The 13,282-nt window shown below is 32.9% G+C and overlaps 1 protein-coding gene across 1 annotated transcript; it reads right to left on the bottom strand.

Moving 5' to 3' along the window:
• Positions 1-4,021: 4,021 nt before the first annotated feature.
• LOC118485136 (subtilisin-like protease SBT4.3) lies at positions 4,022-12,930 on the bottom strand. Its single transcript, XM_035981397.1, has 10 exons — positions 12,898-12,930; positions 12,571-12,662; positions 12,400-12,491; positions 7,545-7,791; positions 6,055-6,553; positions 5,879-5,973; positions 5,545-5,757; positions 5,356-5,467; positions 4,989-5,202; positions 4,022-4,623 (listed from the first exon to the last, which is right to left on the bottom strand). Exons 1-10 carry the CDS (start codon positions 12,928-12,930, stop codon positions 4,022-4,024), a joined length of 2,199 nt encoding a protein of 732 aa, XP_035837290.1.
• Between the last annotated feature and the right edge of the window lie 352 nt (positions 12,931-13,282).

Raw genomic sequence — 13,282 nt, 5'->3', positions numbered from 1 at the left:
TGGCGGTGGTGGCTGTGGTGGCGGTGGTGGTGGCAGTGGTGGCGGTGGTGGTGGTGGTTCCGGCGGCGGCGGTGGTGGCGGTGGTGGTGGCAGTGGCGGCGGTGGCTGTGGTGGCGGCGGTGGTGGTGGTGGTGGTGGCAGCGGAGTGGTGGTGGTGGCAGGGCTAGTGGTGGTGGTGTTAACTGCCATTTCAATCCATTTTTCAAATTTACACAATCAGTCCTTTATATTACAAATTTACACAATCAGTCCTTATTTACTAACTGACTTAACTGGGTTATGATTTTTGGACTGAAATGGCACCTTTCCAGAACGTGGGGGACGAAAATGGTGCATTTTTGAAAAATGGACTGAAATGGCCAAAGTGACCAAACCACAGGGACGAAAATGGCAGTTAACTCAAAAAGTTATAATATTTGTTTATCAATTTACAAATCTAGTCCCCCAAGTTCCTAAACCTTGAAACTTGTAGATAAAGTTATTACTTCTAGTTTGTTTGATAATTAACACATCAAATCCCTCGTGATTCTATAAAACTTGCATAGAAAGTTAATGAATTAACTTTATTTATATGTACAAAACTAGTTCCACGAGTTTGTATTAGTTCCCTAATTAGTCCCACTACTTTGTATTAGTTTCGTATGTTATAAATTGCACGTATAATATAATTGCATGTACGAGTATTCATTAAATCACAAAGATTTAATGAGTGCACAAGTTTTCATTAAATCACAAAGATTTACTAAGAAAGTTAACAATGTTACCCCGAAAATACGGGTTGTCACAAATTGTTTGTATGGTATGGTTTGTGGTTTATAGCGGCAAACAAAATTTCGCGAATCCGCTTCATTAACACCGGTGCCTCTTGACCATTTCTTATTTAACAATTAAATATTTTTAAAACAACAATTTAAAAAAATTATTTAATATAGAATTTTAAACATTTAAAATATTATTATATAAACAATTAAACGATTAAATAAATTTTTACCAACAATGGAGTCTTTGGATGCGTCGACCTCGGTAACTCATCCTTGCTTGACCACTTTTTGAGTGTTTCTTGAGCATGTGCTTCAACGATGTCTATGTCAGGATGAAGTCTGGCGGCTTTTGGATGCGGTTTGGGTTTCGGGTGGAGACATAGGTTGAGACATGTATTGAGCAAATAGGAGTTGTGGGGGATAAAAGAAATAAATGAGCATTTGTACGGGTGGGGATATTTGTTGATTTTGTGGGGATGGTGTGTCCTATCATGGGAAATTTTTGGTAGGTAATGGTCGGTATTCACCTTGGCCGGTATTGGTGTCAACGGTCCACGGGTTGTCTTGAGTGTTTGTGTAACACGGGTAGTTCGGATCAAATGCGTGTGGATCATTGTTGAATGGAAAGATGATGGAAGTGGGTTGTTAAATGAGATATATTGTTTAGATGAGAGAGGATAGTTGTGTGTAAAATTTATAAAGTGAATATGTGTATGTATATGGTAAAAAATGGGGTTTGAAAATATATTTCTTTATTTTATTTTATTTTTTGTCCTTTCTCCAATGGTCCACTCACATGGGCCCCTCGAAAAAGAGCCGTTGAGGCTCGTTATTGCCTTAAAGGAACATCAATAGTGCCCTTATAATAGCGCTCGTGATATGAATTCTATTGCTTGAAAATTAGTTGAGGTTGGGGGCGAGCGCTATTAGGAGGTGCTATTGCTTAAAAATTAGCTGGGGTGAAAGTGGCGCCAGCCTATACCCACTAGCCTTACAAATCCAACTACATAGGGAAATCAATAATGAGTCGTGGTATTCCTAAACTTTAGTATGCTAATGTGTAAAATAAAGACTCGTAATAACTAAGTAACAATAACTTGTGGAAACAATTATATTTTTTAATACACTAATGGTCTGTTTGGTGTAGGATAACGAAATGAACGAGGTAATGGAATGGACAAAAGAATAAAATGAATCATTACCATCTTGTTGTCTTTTTTGGTTATCATATGGGAATAGGGTGAATCATTACTTTATGTTGTTTGGTATATAGGAAAAGACAAGAAGAAAATCAGTGGTAGGTTTTTGTGGCGGCGTTGGGGGTGGTTGCAGCGCAGGTGGCGACGAGTGGTGGTTGTGATGCGACAAGTAGCACTAGTGAGGGGTGGTGGTGACGAAGAGAGAAAGAATGGATGAGAGAATGGAATGGACGAGGTAATGGAATGAACAATGGAATGAAATGGATCATTCCATTCCATTGTGATGTTTGGTTACACATATGTGAATAGAATGAATCACTACTTTGTACATTTTGATTAAAAAAAAAAAGAAGTAACGAAATACAGTTGTATTAAAAACGACAAAAATATAATTGCCTCAATAATAATAATAATAATAATAATAATAATAATAATAATAATAATAATAATAATAATAATGGTAAAATAATTAATACTAACATTTTTATATATATAAATATTAGTATTAATATAAATATAAACATAATAATAATAAATTTATATTTCATTCCTTTAAAAACATCCCCTTACCAAAGAATGAAAATTGTTATATTTGGAATGAGTTACATTCCTTTGGAATGCTCCATTCCATTACCCCATGATAACCAAACATGTTTCTTTTCATTCCATGAGAATGAACCATTCCATTCCACTTTCTATTCCTTCATACCAAACGCTACCTAAATGAAAAAAATCAAGGCGGGTGGAATGAAATTGGGTGTTTAGAGAGAATGAAATTCCTTATGTAATAGTTTGTTATTTAAATTATCTATTTATTTTTATGCTCTTAATGATCAATTTCATTCTATAACTCATTTCTACATACCAAACACTACCTAGAAGTACAAGGCGCTTGCCCTCATTGCCCCAAGTACTCCCATTGCTTCAATCAATCATACACATCCACCTCATTTTTGTCTTGAAATTACATTAACATTACCCTAATCACTAGTGGCGCTACCCTAACTACCATAATTCTTTTCTATTTTCACTATTTAAATTAAACTAAATTTCATTAACTCAAAACACATAATTAAAATAAAAACTACATAACAAAAATAAATAGATAAATTAAATGATAAACTACATATTTAGAGTTAAATTTTAAGCAACAACATCCGTAGCGCATCCCGGATGATTTTTTTAAAATTTGCCACGCCTACCTGTGACTAAACATCCGGTGTTCACAGCGTGTTTGGTACTTGCGATGAATCACGTCAATCGCTTCCGCCTCCGTAGCCCATCACCGCTATTCATCACTTGAAGAGTAGGTTAAATCGGAGAGCCTTAGAATTCATAACCCTCTACTCCAAATGAATTTGCTCAACCGAGCGATTGGTATCACCCAAATGTTGACGGGATGCATTCCAAAACAATACTGTTCTGCGTGGCGGCATGTCTTCCATGGCCTTCACCCAAGTCATAGCCAAGACTAGTTCTTCTTCTGCCCAACGTCTTGGCGTGTGAGAGAGATTAATGAGAGTGGTGTGGTCAAAATATAGGAGAAAGTCTGTGTATTTAGTGTAAAGAGATTGTATTTTTTGGTGTTGAAAAATAAAAGGGTATGTGGTATTTATAGTTTTAAAAAAATCAAATTACCTTTTTTAAATATAAACGGTCATATGATCGTTGCCCCTTCTACGGTCACAAACATGCACACAATCAACCCTACCCAAATCAGGGTGTAGTGCCTGCAAGCCTCGCACCAGTATTCCCGTATTCCCGATATACCCGTGAAACCCGAAATGCACCCCTTGTGTACTCTAATATAAGCAAGGTTGTATTTAGTTGTGAAAAAATTTTTAATCACATACCATGTTTGAATTGTAATGGAATTAAATTTTGGTAAGAATTTAAAACACATGCCAAGTTGAAAAATTATACAATACCCTTAATATGCAACAAGAAAACGAAAACAATGTAAAGGTGTAACAGCTAACTTTTTGTTAGCTTAAGAATTGATTGACACAAACGTTATGTAAAGGAATAAATTATTCTCTTGAAAAGGCAATCGTGATTGTCTTAATACAAAGGCAACGCTATTAAAATGATTAACATAAATGTTATGCAAAGCATTGATGGTGTTGGTGTTGGTGTTGGTTCTCCATGTGACATTGTGTAAACCACGATAGGACTGCGGACTTTGTGAACACCATCACTCCACACCAGTGACAAATGTTTTATCGTAAAAGGCTTCATTTTGTTCCCCCTAACCGTCAGGGAAAAAAATTTCTTCTGGTTTATCTTCGTGAATTGCAAAGTGTCAGGCTCCACACTGACATGCAACTTTGAGGGTTCTCCTTCTATATGTGAAACATACGTCGAATTGGCTCGACCAACATTTGTCACGGTTCTAGGAAAAGCCACCGCAAATAAAGCCCCCACTTTTACTTGAACTGCCATCGAAGGGTAATTTATATCTTTAGCAGTTGACTTTGTAGGGCAACTAGAACTTGTGGGGATCACGCTTCCTGGGGTTCGAGATATGTTGCACCATATCTTAAGATACTCTTGAAAAGAAGTTTCATAGACAAGTCCGGGAGTTGTGGCCTTTAAAGGATCAATGTGCCCAGACCCATATGCAAATTCAGCTTCTGAGTATAGGGAAGCACTTAATTCCCACGCTGCGACACATTAAATAAACGAATGAGATAAAAATTTGAGTTTTCATTTAATTAGTCATTCTTATAGCAAAATGAATAGAACATGATCATAAAATAAAAGATTTAATCTACTTTAAAATTTCAATGTGAGTGCTTGATGGCATTTTCTCAAAGTTGATTGATTATATGATGATGATGATGATATTAATTTACACACGCCTTGATAGATGCTTAGGTTGGACATGCTCACATTCAAATACAAAACACATAACTAAGTTGCTTCAGAATTCCTTATACAAGTCGGTTATCACTAGTAGCACATATATATGTTTGAAATTGTTTTAATTAATGTCACTTGTTAGAGTCTAATGTAAGATAAAAGTTACCGGTAGTCATTAGAGCAGATTTGATTGCAGAAGGAGACCACTCAGGATGGAAAGACTTTACAAAGGCTGCAGCTGCAACAACATGGGGGCAAGCCATAGATGTCCCAGATAAGATACTAAATTCCACGAAGTTCTTGTCCCATGTAATTCCAGATGGCGAGCCTATCGATGAAAAGGCCGCTAGAATTTCAACACCGGGGGCTATTATATCCGGCTATAAGAACATAACACATGTACATACGAAAATTTATGTTAGAGATCTTTTTGAACAAGTGGCCCATATTGGGCTACGCGAAGTCGATATGCCATAAATTCATTTTTAAATTAAGAACTACTATATACTTTGAAAAAAGGAGCACGTACGTACCTTTATCATATCATGTATATATATACCAGGCCCTCGAGAAGAAAATGGAGCAACAAAAGGAGCACCTGGATTGTCAATAGGCTCACTTCTTAAAATTTGGACAAGAGGTTCTCTGTGAACAATTTTGAGTAACAATTAGGTGCTGCATAATATTCATATTTGTAGGTAAACAGAGAAAAAGGTCATTACGTGGTAGATTTTTTGAATTTTTTGACCGAGTTAAGATCATCTCTACTTAGGGCTACAACGGGCAATGGCATGACCAGAGAATAATTTTCAATACTTGGGTAGATAAAACCACTGGCTCTAGATTTTTTAAGTTCCTCCAAGATGGGCTCCTTGTCACAAAGAACTACTTTATGGTCGACCAAACTACTCTCTAAGCATTCGATAAGACAGTTCCTATAAGCCAACAAAAAAATTGGTTAGTCACACGAATCGATTTTTATGTTAACAACATATAACATTTTTGGTTAGTCACACGAATCGATTTTTATGTTAACAACATATAACATTTTCTTACTTTGCATCAGTTTCCGGGCATCTACTTGTCACCTCTTTTCCGTAAACAAGAGGCAATGGTTCATCACTTGATGGAAAAACATTGATAGCATGACCCTACGTTGTTATAAGTGTTCATTAGCATCCAAAAATACAAGCTAGCTAACTAGAAAGTACGTTGTTATCATAGCTACTCACCACTAGAGTTGCATCTTTTCCGAGAAGGAGCTTGTCGACAATTTTTCTATCAATATCACTTGCTGCCACAGTAAAGATCCATGGAGCATATGTATAGATAGAAGCTCTAGAAGGACCCTTATTTCCTGCAGAATTTACCGTCAGAATGCCCCTCTCGATTGCATGAAATGCTCCAATCGCAATTGGGTCAAAAGTAAGTTCGAGTGGATCGTTATTTCCAATTGAGATCGATATGATATCAACCCCATCAACAATGGCCTGATCGAAGGCACTCAGAACGTCTGTATAATCACAACCTGTTGAACCGCACACTTTATAAATAGCTAGCCGTGCTGAGGGAACTCCTCCTCTAGCAATTCCATGTGCTAGACCATAATAGCTTGAGTGTCGCACTTGGTTACCGGCTAATATTGATGCGACATGAGTCCCATGCCCAACTGTATCCCTAGCAGAAAGTTCCTTACTATCAACGACATACGATCGAGCGCCAATTATCTTTCTACATGTAAGATGGACAACAATTAAAACTATAATAAGGCTTTATGTTTTTAAAAGTCAAGATAGCAATTGACACACTTAACACTTACTTAAATGCCAATTAATCCATGAAGAGAGGTTATAATGCCAACAGAGACAATATAATGCATAAGGCAGTTCAAGAAGATTTCCCAAAATAATTTGTTAACCAACGTGACTCTTGAAGTAAAATAAATGATACAAAGATTAATCTTGTCTAGATCATGTTGTTTTCCCACTAAATATGCACATTTTCAATCACCATGCTATTAGTTGATTTATAGATTTCTTGCTCTATATTAGCTTAATTAATTGGAAAATTGGTTTTGAATAAACTAACCTTTGTCCCGTTGGTAAATAATAATCTTACCTACGTAATTGGTATACAATAATCCTACCTATCAACATGTTGGTACTCAATGAACTTCCGTTAATTTTTTTAACTGAAGTTAATTTTTAAGTTTTATTTATTATACAAAAAGTCCCTGTAGTTGTAATTTACTAGTTTTAACTATTTTATAAAACAAAAAAAAACCTCGAAGGGACTGTAATTTACTAGTTTTAAAAAATAGTTAAAACTAGTAAATTACAATTACAGGGACTGTTTGTGTAATAAATAAAACTTAAAAACTAACTTCAGTTAAAAAAAATTAACGTAAGTTCATTGAGTACCAACATGTTGATAGGTAGGATTATTGTATACCAATTACGTAGGTAAGATTATTATTTACCAACGGGACAAAGGTTGGTTTATTAAAAACCAATTTTCCTAATTAATTTTACCTGGATCTTTTCTCTTTTTTTTCCGGATTATATCTACACAACAAAATTCCTCACTATATGTATGTTATATTTATCTTTATAGAACATAACAACTATATATTAACTTTGTACTACCTTACTTTTAGTTGTTAGTTCTAGATATAAAAAAATGAACCACCAAACTAAGTTGATTAAACATTTAACAAACTTACCTATTACAAACAAAATCTTTGCCGCCATCACATTCTCCTTTCCATTTTGTGGGAATAGGACCATAGCCTTCATCATTGAAGCTCTCTGACTCTGGCCAAATTCCGGTATCAATGACACCGATTATTATGTCACTCTCGATGGCAACGCGTCGTTCAACACTTCTTGATAGTCCCATGAAGTCCCAAGACCTTGTTGTTTGTAGCTGCAACTTCTGGCAAGGAAAAACCGAGACAACCCCAACAATCCCTGTTGAAGGTCAACATGTGTTTAACCAATATCCATTGGTATTTTATGAAAGTATATTTCTAAAGTTCGTGTTTTTCTAAATAATACTTTGTTTTTCTAAATAATACTTAAGCTTGTGAGCATACAAACAATACTAATTTAATAAACTACCCTTTAGATGATCTATATACAAATTAAGTTTTTGTTCTATGGGTAACTTTACAAAATAGTAATCAGGTTTTCATTTTGTTCTACTAAAATCACTCAAGTATTATATGTTATTCCAATGTTGCGTAATTTGTGGGTTAGCAGGTAAGCTTGATGACGTGTCATGTCATATTTTTTTATGCTTACATGGATTAACTAACAATGACATTTTTTATTTTATATTTAGAAATATATATATATATATATATATATATATATATATATATATATATATATATATATATATATATATATATACATGTGTATATATATATATGGGAGCGCTAAAATGAAAACCACCCCCAGTTGTAAGAACCATGAGAACCACTCTCAACCAATCAGATTATAACAACCTAAAGGGTATTTTAGTCATTTACCCCAAATGTCAAATCTTTCCTCTCTCTTCATTAAATTTACTTTAAATACCTCTCTCCTCTCTCTTCATTAAATTCACTTTAAATACCTCTCTCCTCTCTCCTCTCTCTTCAAAGATTTTGTTACTACAAAACAATGAAAACAAATACATACTGAAAATTGGAAACTGAAATTATGATGAAAGCAAGATTATTAGAGAAACCCTTTGGTGAACTGAAAAAGAATTGGTAGTGTAATTAACCCTAGCTACCACACAGTAATAGCAAAAGCAAAAAGCATGAACCTTGCTAAAAAGAAGAAATACTAAGAAAAGAAAACGTACATATTCAATACTTAACAAGCGGGGTACTCATATTAGGCCGTGGGGTATGGGGCGGGAGTTTTGGCGTGGGTTGGGGTAAAACGCCCAAGTCACCACCCTGGGTGGGCTTGGGTTGTGGCGTGGCCCCTTGGGGCTTGGCTTTCAAGCCGGGCGTGGGCGGTTTGGCCAAGCTAGCTGGCGGACTATCATTTGCTCACCCCGCCACGTCACGCGGGTGTTTAAAATTTTGAAATTTAAAATTTTGAAATTTAAAATTCAAATTGGTCCCCCCATCCCCCCATCTTCTATAACCGCCACCGGGTCACCCAAAGGCCCTATATATTGCAACCCCAACCCCACCGGTCCCCCATCCCACGAACCAAACATCCCACCGTGAGAACCACTCCCCACCACGAACCAAAACCGTTAACGTAAAAAACCGGCGCGTAAAACGTAAAAGGTTTTACGTAAAACGTAAAAGGTTTTACGTAAAACGTAAAAGGTTTTTCGTATAACGTTAAAAGGTTTACGCAAAAAGTTTTACATAAAACGTAAAAAAAAGTTTTACGTAAAAAGTTTTACGTTAGTCGTAAAACGAAAAAAGTTTTACGTAAAACGTAAAAAAACGACGCGTTAAAACGTAAAAAACGGCGATTTTCTGTTGCGTTCGGTTTTGCGTAAAATCGTTTTTGTAAAAAAGATTAATCCGTAAACTTGTTAACGTAAACCATAAACTTTTTATCGTAAAACGTAAAAACGTGAAGCGTAAAAAGTGTTACGTAAATTTTACGTAAAACGTAAAAAGTTTTTCGTAAGTTTTACGTAAACTTTTTCGTAAGTTTTCGTAAATTTTTTTCGTAAGTTTTACGTAAACTTTTTCGTAAGTTTTTCGTAAAACGTAAAAAGTTTTACGTAAAAAGTTAACGTAAAACGTGGAAATTTTAACGTAAAACGTAAAAACCTTTACGTAAAACGTAAAAAGTTTAAATTTTTAACGTAAAATGTAAAAAGTTTTTCGTAAAACGTAAAAAAAATTTCGTAAAACGTAAAAATTTTTTCGTAAAACGTAAAAAATTTAACTTTTTAACGCAAAACGTAAAAAGTGTACAACAAGGGGCGCGTTAAAAAAAGTGAAAAAACGGCGCGTAAAAACGCGTAAAAAACGGCGCGTTAAAAACTTCGGAAAAACGACGCGTTAAAAAACTTCAAAAAAACGGCCCATTAAAAAACTTAGGAAAAACGGCGCGTTAAAACGGCGTGTAAAAAATTTGGCGCGTTAAAAAAAACGGCGCGTTAAGAACGCCGATTGAGAACGGCGCGTTAAAAACGGGGCATTAAAAAACGGCGCGTTAGAAACGGCGTGTTAAAAAAACGCCGATTGAGAAAAACGACGCCTTAAAAAAACGGCACGTAACAAAACGGCGTTAAAAACGGCGCGTAAAAAAACGGCGTTAAAAAACAGCGTTAAAACGGGCGCGTCAAAAAAACGTAAAAAGTTTAACATAAAACTTAAATTGTAAAAAGTATAAAAATCTTTTAAAAAAATCTGAATTTAAAAATGTTTTTAAATAAAGAAATTATGTTTAAAAAATAAAAGTAATAAAAGTAATTAATGAATAGGACAATAAAGATAATTTAAAATTAATATATATAAAAAGACAAAATAGAGTTATTTTACTCAAATACCCTTTTGTATTATAATATTAAAGACATAATAAGACAAAAAAACTTTTAATATTAGTATTAACTACTTTTAATCACATTCATCCATTTAGTTGATCTAAGGGCCATAAAGTGGTTCTCATGGTTTTTACAATTAGAGGTGGTTTTCATTTTAGCGATCCCCTATATATATATATTGGAGAGTTCAAATGAGAAGAAGTTTTTTGTAAGAAGAAAAAAGAAGAAATTTCAACCAATAACAATGCTTTATTTTACTTCATTTAATATAAGTATTTAATGTTACTATAAGGGTACATTGATAAATCTACATAGGTCATTAATTTGTAGTCTTCCTCTTTAATAGCTAAGTATATCAAATAATTTGTAACTTATCTTCAAAATATATATTTTTCAAAGAAACAAAATAAAATAATTTAAGGTGTAGGATAAATTTCGAGTTGTGTAGGATAAATTACGAGTTGCGTAGGAAAATTTCAATGTGTAGGATGAATTTTGAAACATGTAGGATAACTTTTGATGTGTGTAGGCAAAAAAAAGTTATTGTGGAGGATAATAGTCTTTATCACTAATTAATTAGTCAAAAATGATAATAAATGAGATAACTAAAAAAACTATTTGATGTTTTACAAAATTACCCTTTATTCTTTTTTTCTCAATTAAATTTTCTTCTCAAATAAACATTCCCATATATATATATATATATATATATATATATATATATATATATATATATATATATAGGGGAAGGTTCAAATGAAAACCACTAGTTAACGCGAAAACTCGAAAACTAATTAAAAAAAGCCAAAAAAACATACAAAAAAATTTTTTTTTTTAATTTTTTTTTTCAATCAATTTTTCGCAGGTTTTTGTATTATAAAAAAAAATTTCAAAAAAAAAAAAAAAAATTTTGTGTAGTGCACATGTGTAATACTGCACATGTGTCTGTGTACTACACATGTGTATTATTACACATGTGCACTACACAAAATTTTTTTTTTTTTTTTTTTTGAAAAAAATTTTTTTTATATATAAAAACTAGCGATTTTAATAAAAAAAATTGAAAAATAAAAAAAAATTTTGTGTGTTTTTTAGGCTTTTTTTAGTTAGTTTTCGAGTTTTCGCGTTAAAAGTGGTTTTCATATATATATATATATATATATATATATATATATATATATATATATATATATATATATATATATATATTTGTTTCCTATCGTTAAAAATAGTAATTTTTATATTATTAAAAACCCGTTATATATTAATAAAATTCCCAAACCTAACTTTTATTTTATTCATCAAATCCAATTATCGATTATATTCATCAAACCCCCAAACCTTTTTTTTTTGTTAATCGTGAAAAATTATTCCAAACAACCATGGCTGGAAGACAACCAACTTGTAGGCTAATAGTTCATCACCATCTTTGTTTACAAAACATAAATCAAACTGTAAAAATATTAAACCATTGTTTGACTTGTTTTAAACCCTAAATATTTTCAACCAACTTACACACCAAATCCAACAGAAATACTATGTGAACCTCGTATCCAAATGTCATTCTTAGAAAAAAAAAATATCAGTTTGCAAGAATCAATTTGCAACAAGCCATTAGTCAATTTTTATTTGCAAGAATCGGTGTGCTAACAATGGATTTGATTTGGGAAGCGATCCATGAATAGATAAGTGAATTTTGGATTTGAATTTAAGATGAACTGATAGGATTTGCTTTGAGAAACTATTTGATTTTTTAGGGACATAAGATTTGGAACATGTAGTTAATACATAAATTTAGATCAATGGATGATTAAAAATTGATTTTTCTTTCTAATATAAATAATATTCAGATAAACATTAGAATATAAGAAAAAAATGGTAACATGATGACCTGGTAATTACACACTATTAGAACTTATAAGGAAGTTTAGTTACTTTAAAGAGAAAAATAAAGTTTGGATGATTTAAGTGGAACAATAAGCAAACTTGGTTACATTTCTGTGGCATTTTCCCTTTGTTTTAACCCCAACTTATGAGTTAATTAATTTGCAGGATGAGTAACTTACTCGTTAACTTCTCTTTTTCTTCTTCAGAGACATATGCAGCAAATCCATTGAAGCTTCTTTCATAGCTCCGTATCAAAGCTTGGCTTGCAAAACTGTTATTTTAGAAATTAGAAATAAAAATTAGTTATACATATTTTCAAATTCAATAGTTAAAATCATGATAAAATATACCTCGGATGAATAACTTCATTAATTATTTGTGAGTGATGTAGTGAAGGCGAGTATTCACCCTCAGGGAGAGATCCCATATAAACAATATAAATCTGTAAAATTTTACATCCATAAGCACTACAGTTAAACAAGAACATAAGCAAATTACATGCACATAGAGTATAGATGGACATGTTGAGTAAAATTGAAGTCTAGCCTTTTTTTAGCTTATATAATGATCTGATCATGACAATAAGACGACGACAAACTTGAATTAAAAAAGTCACATATGTTATGTCCGAAACGGCTCAAAAGAATTTAATAATCAATAGGTAACAATTGACTAACCTTCCGTTCATTTAGGGAGGAGACCATAGACATGAATATGCACATGCATATAGTTAGAAAAATGTTTGACATCCCCATTAGCAGCAAGACCCAAATACAAGTTGTAACACTCCAACCTGAATAAAATGACATGCCACATGGTAAATAGTGTACTATAAGCTCAAATACAATTCATAATTTTGGCTTATAGTGAAATTACAAGGTAAATTATATATATATATATATATATATATATATATATATATATATATATATATGTGTGTGTGTGTGTGTGTGTGTGTGTTTTAGTAATCATTAAATTTATATATAGTTAAATGAGCAAAACTATCTTAGACATTTTAAACTAACATTATGTTTGTATTTTTTTAAAATCAAATCAATATAT

The sequence above is a fragment of the Helianthus annuus genome, chromosome 12, assembly GCF_002127325.2.
Source record: "Helianthus annuus cultivar XRQ/B chromosome 12, HanXRQr2.0-SUNRISE, whole genome shotgun sequence".
Taxonomy (NCBI): Eukaryota; Viridiplantae; Streptophyta; class Magnoliopsida; order Asterales; family Asteraceae; genus Helianthus; species Helianthus annuus.
The sequence above is the reverse complement of the archived record's forward strand: the minus strand, read 5'-3'. Positions and strand labels throughout refer to the sequence as shown.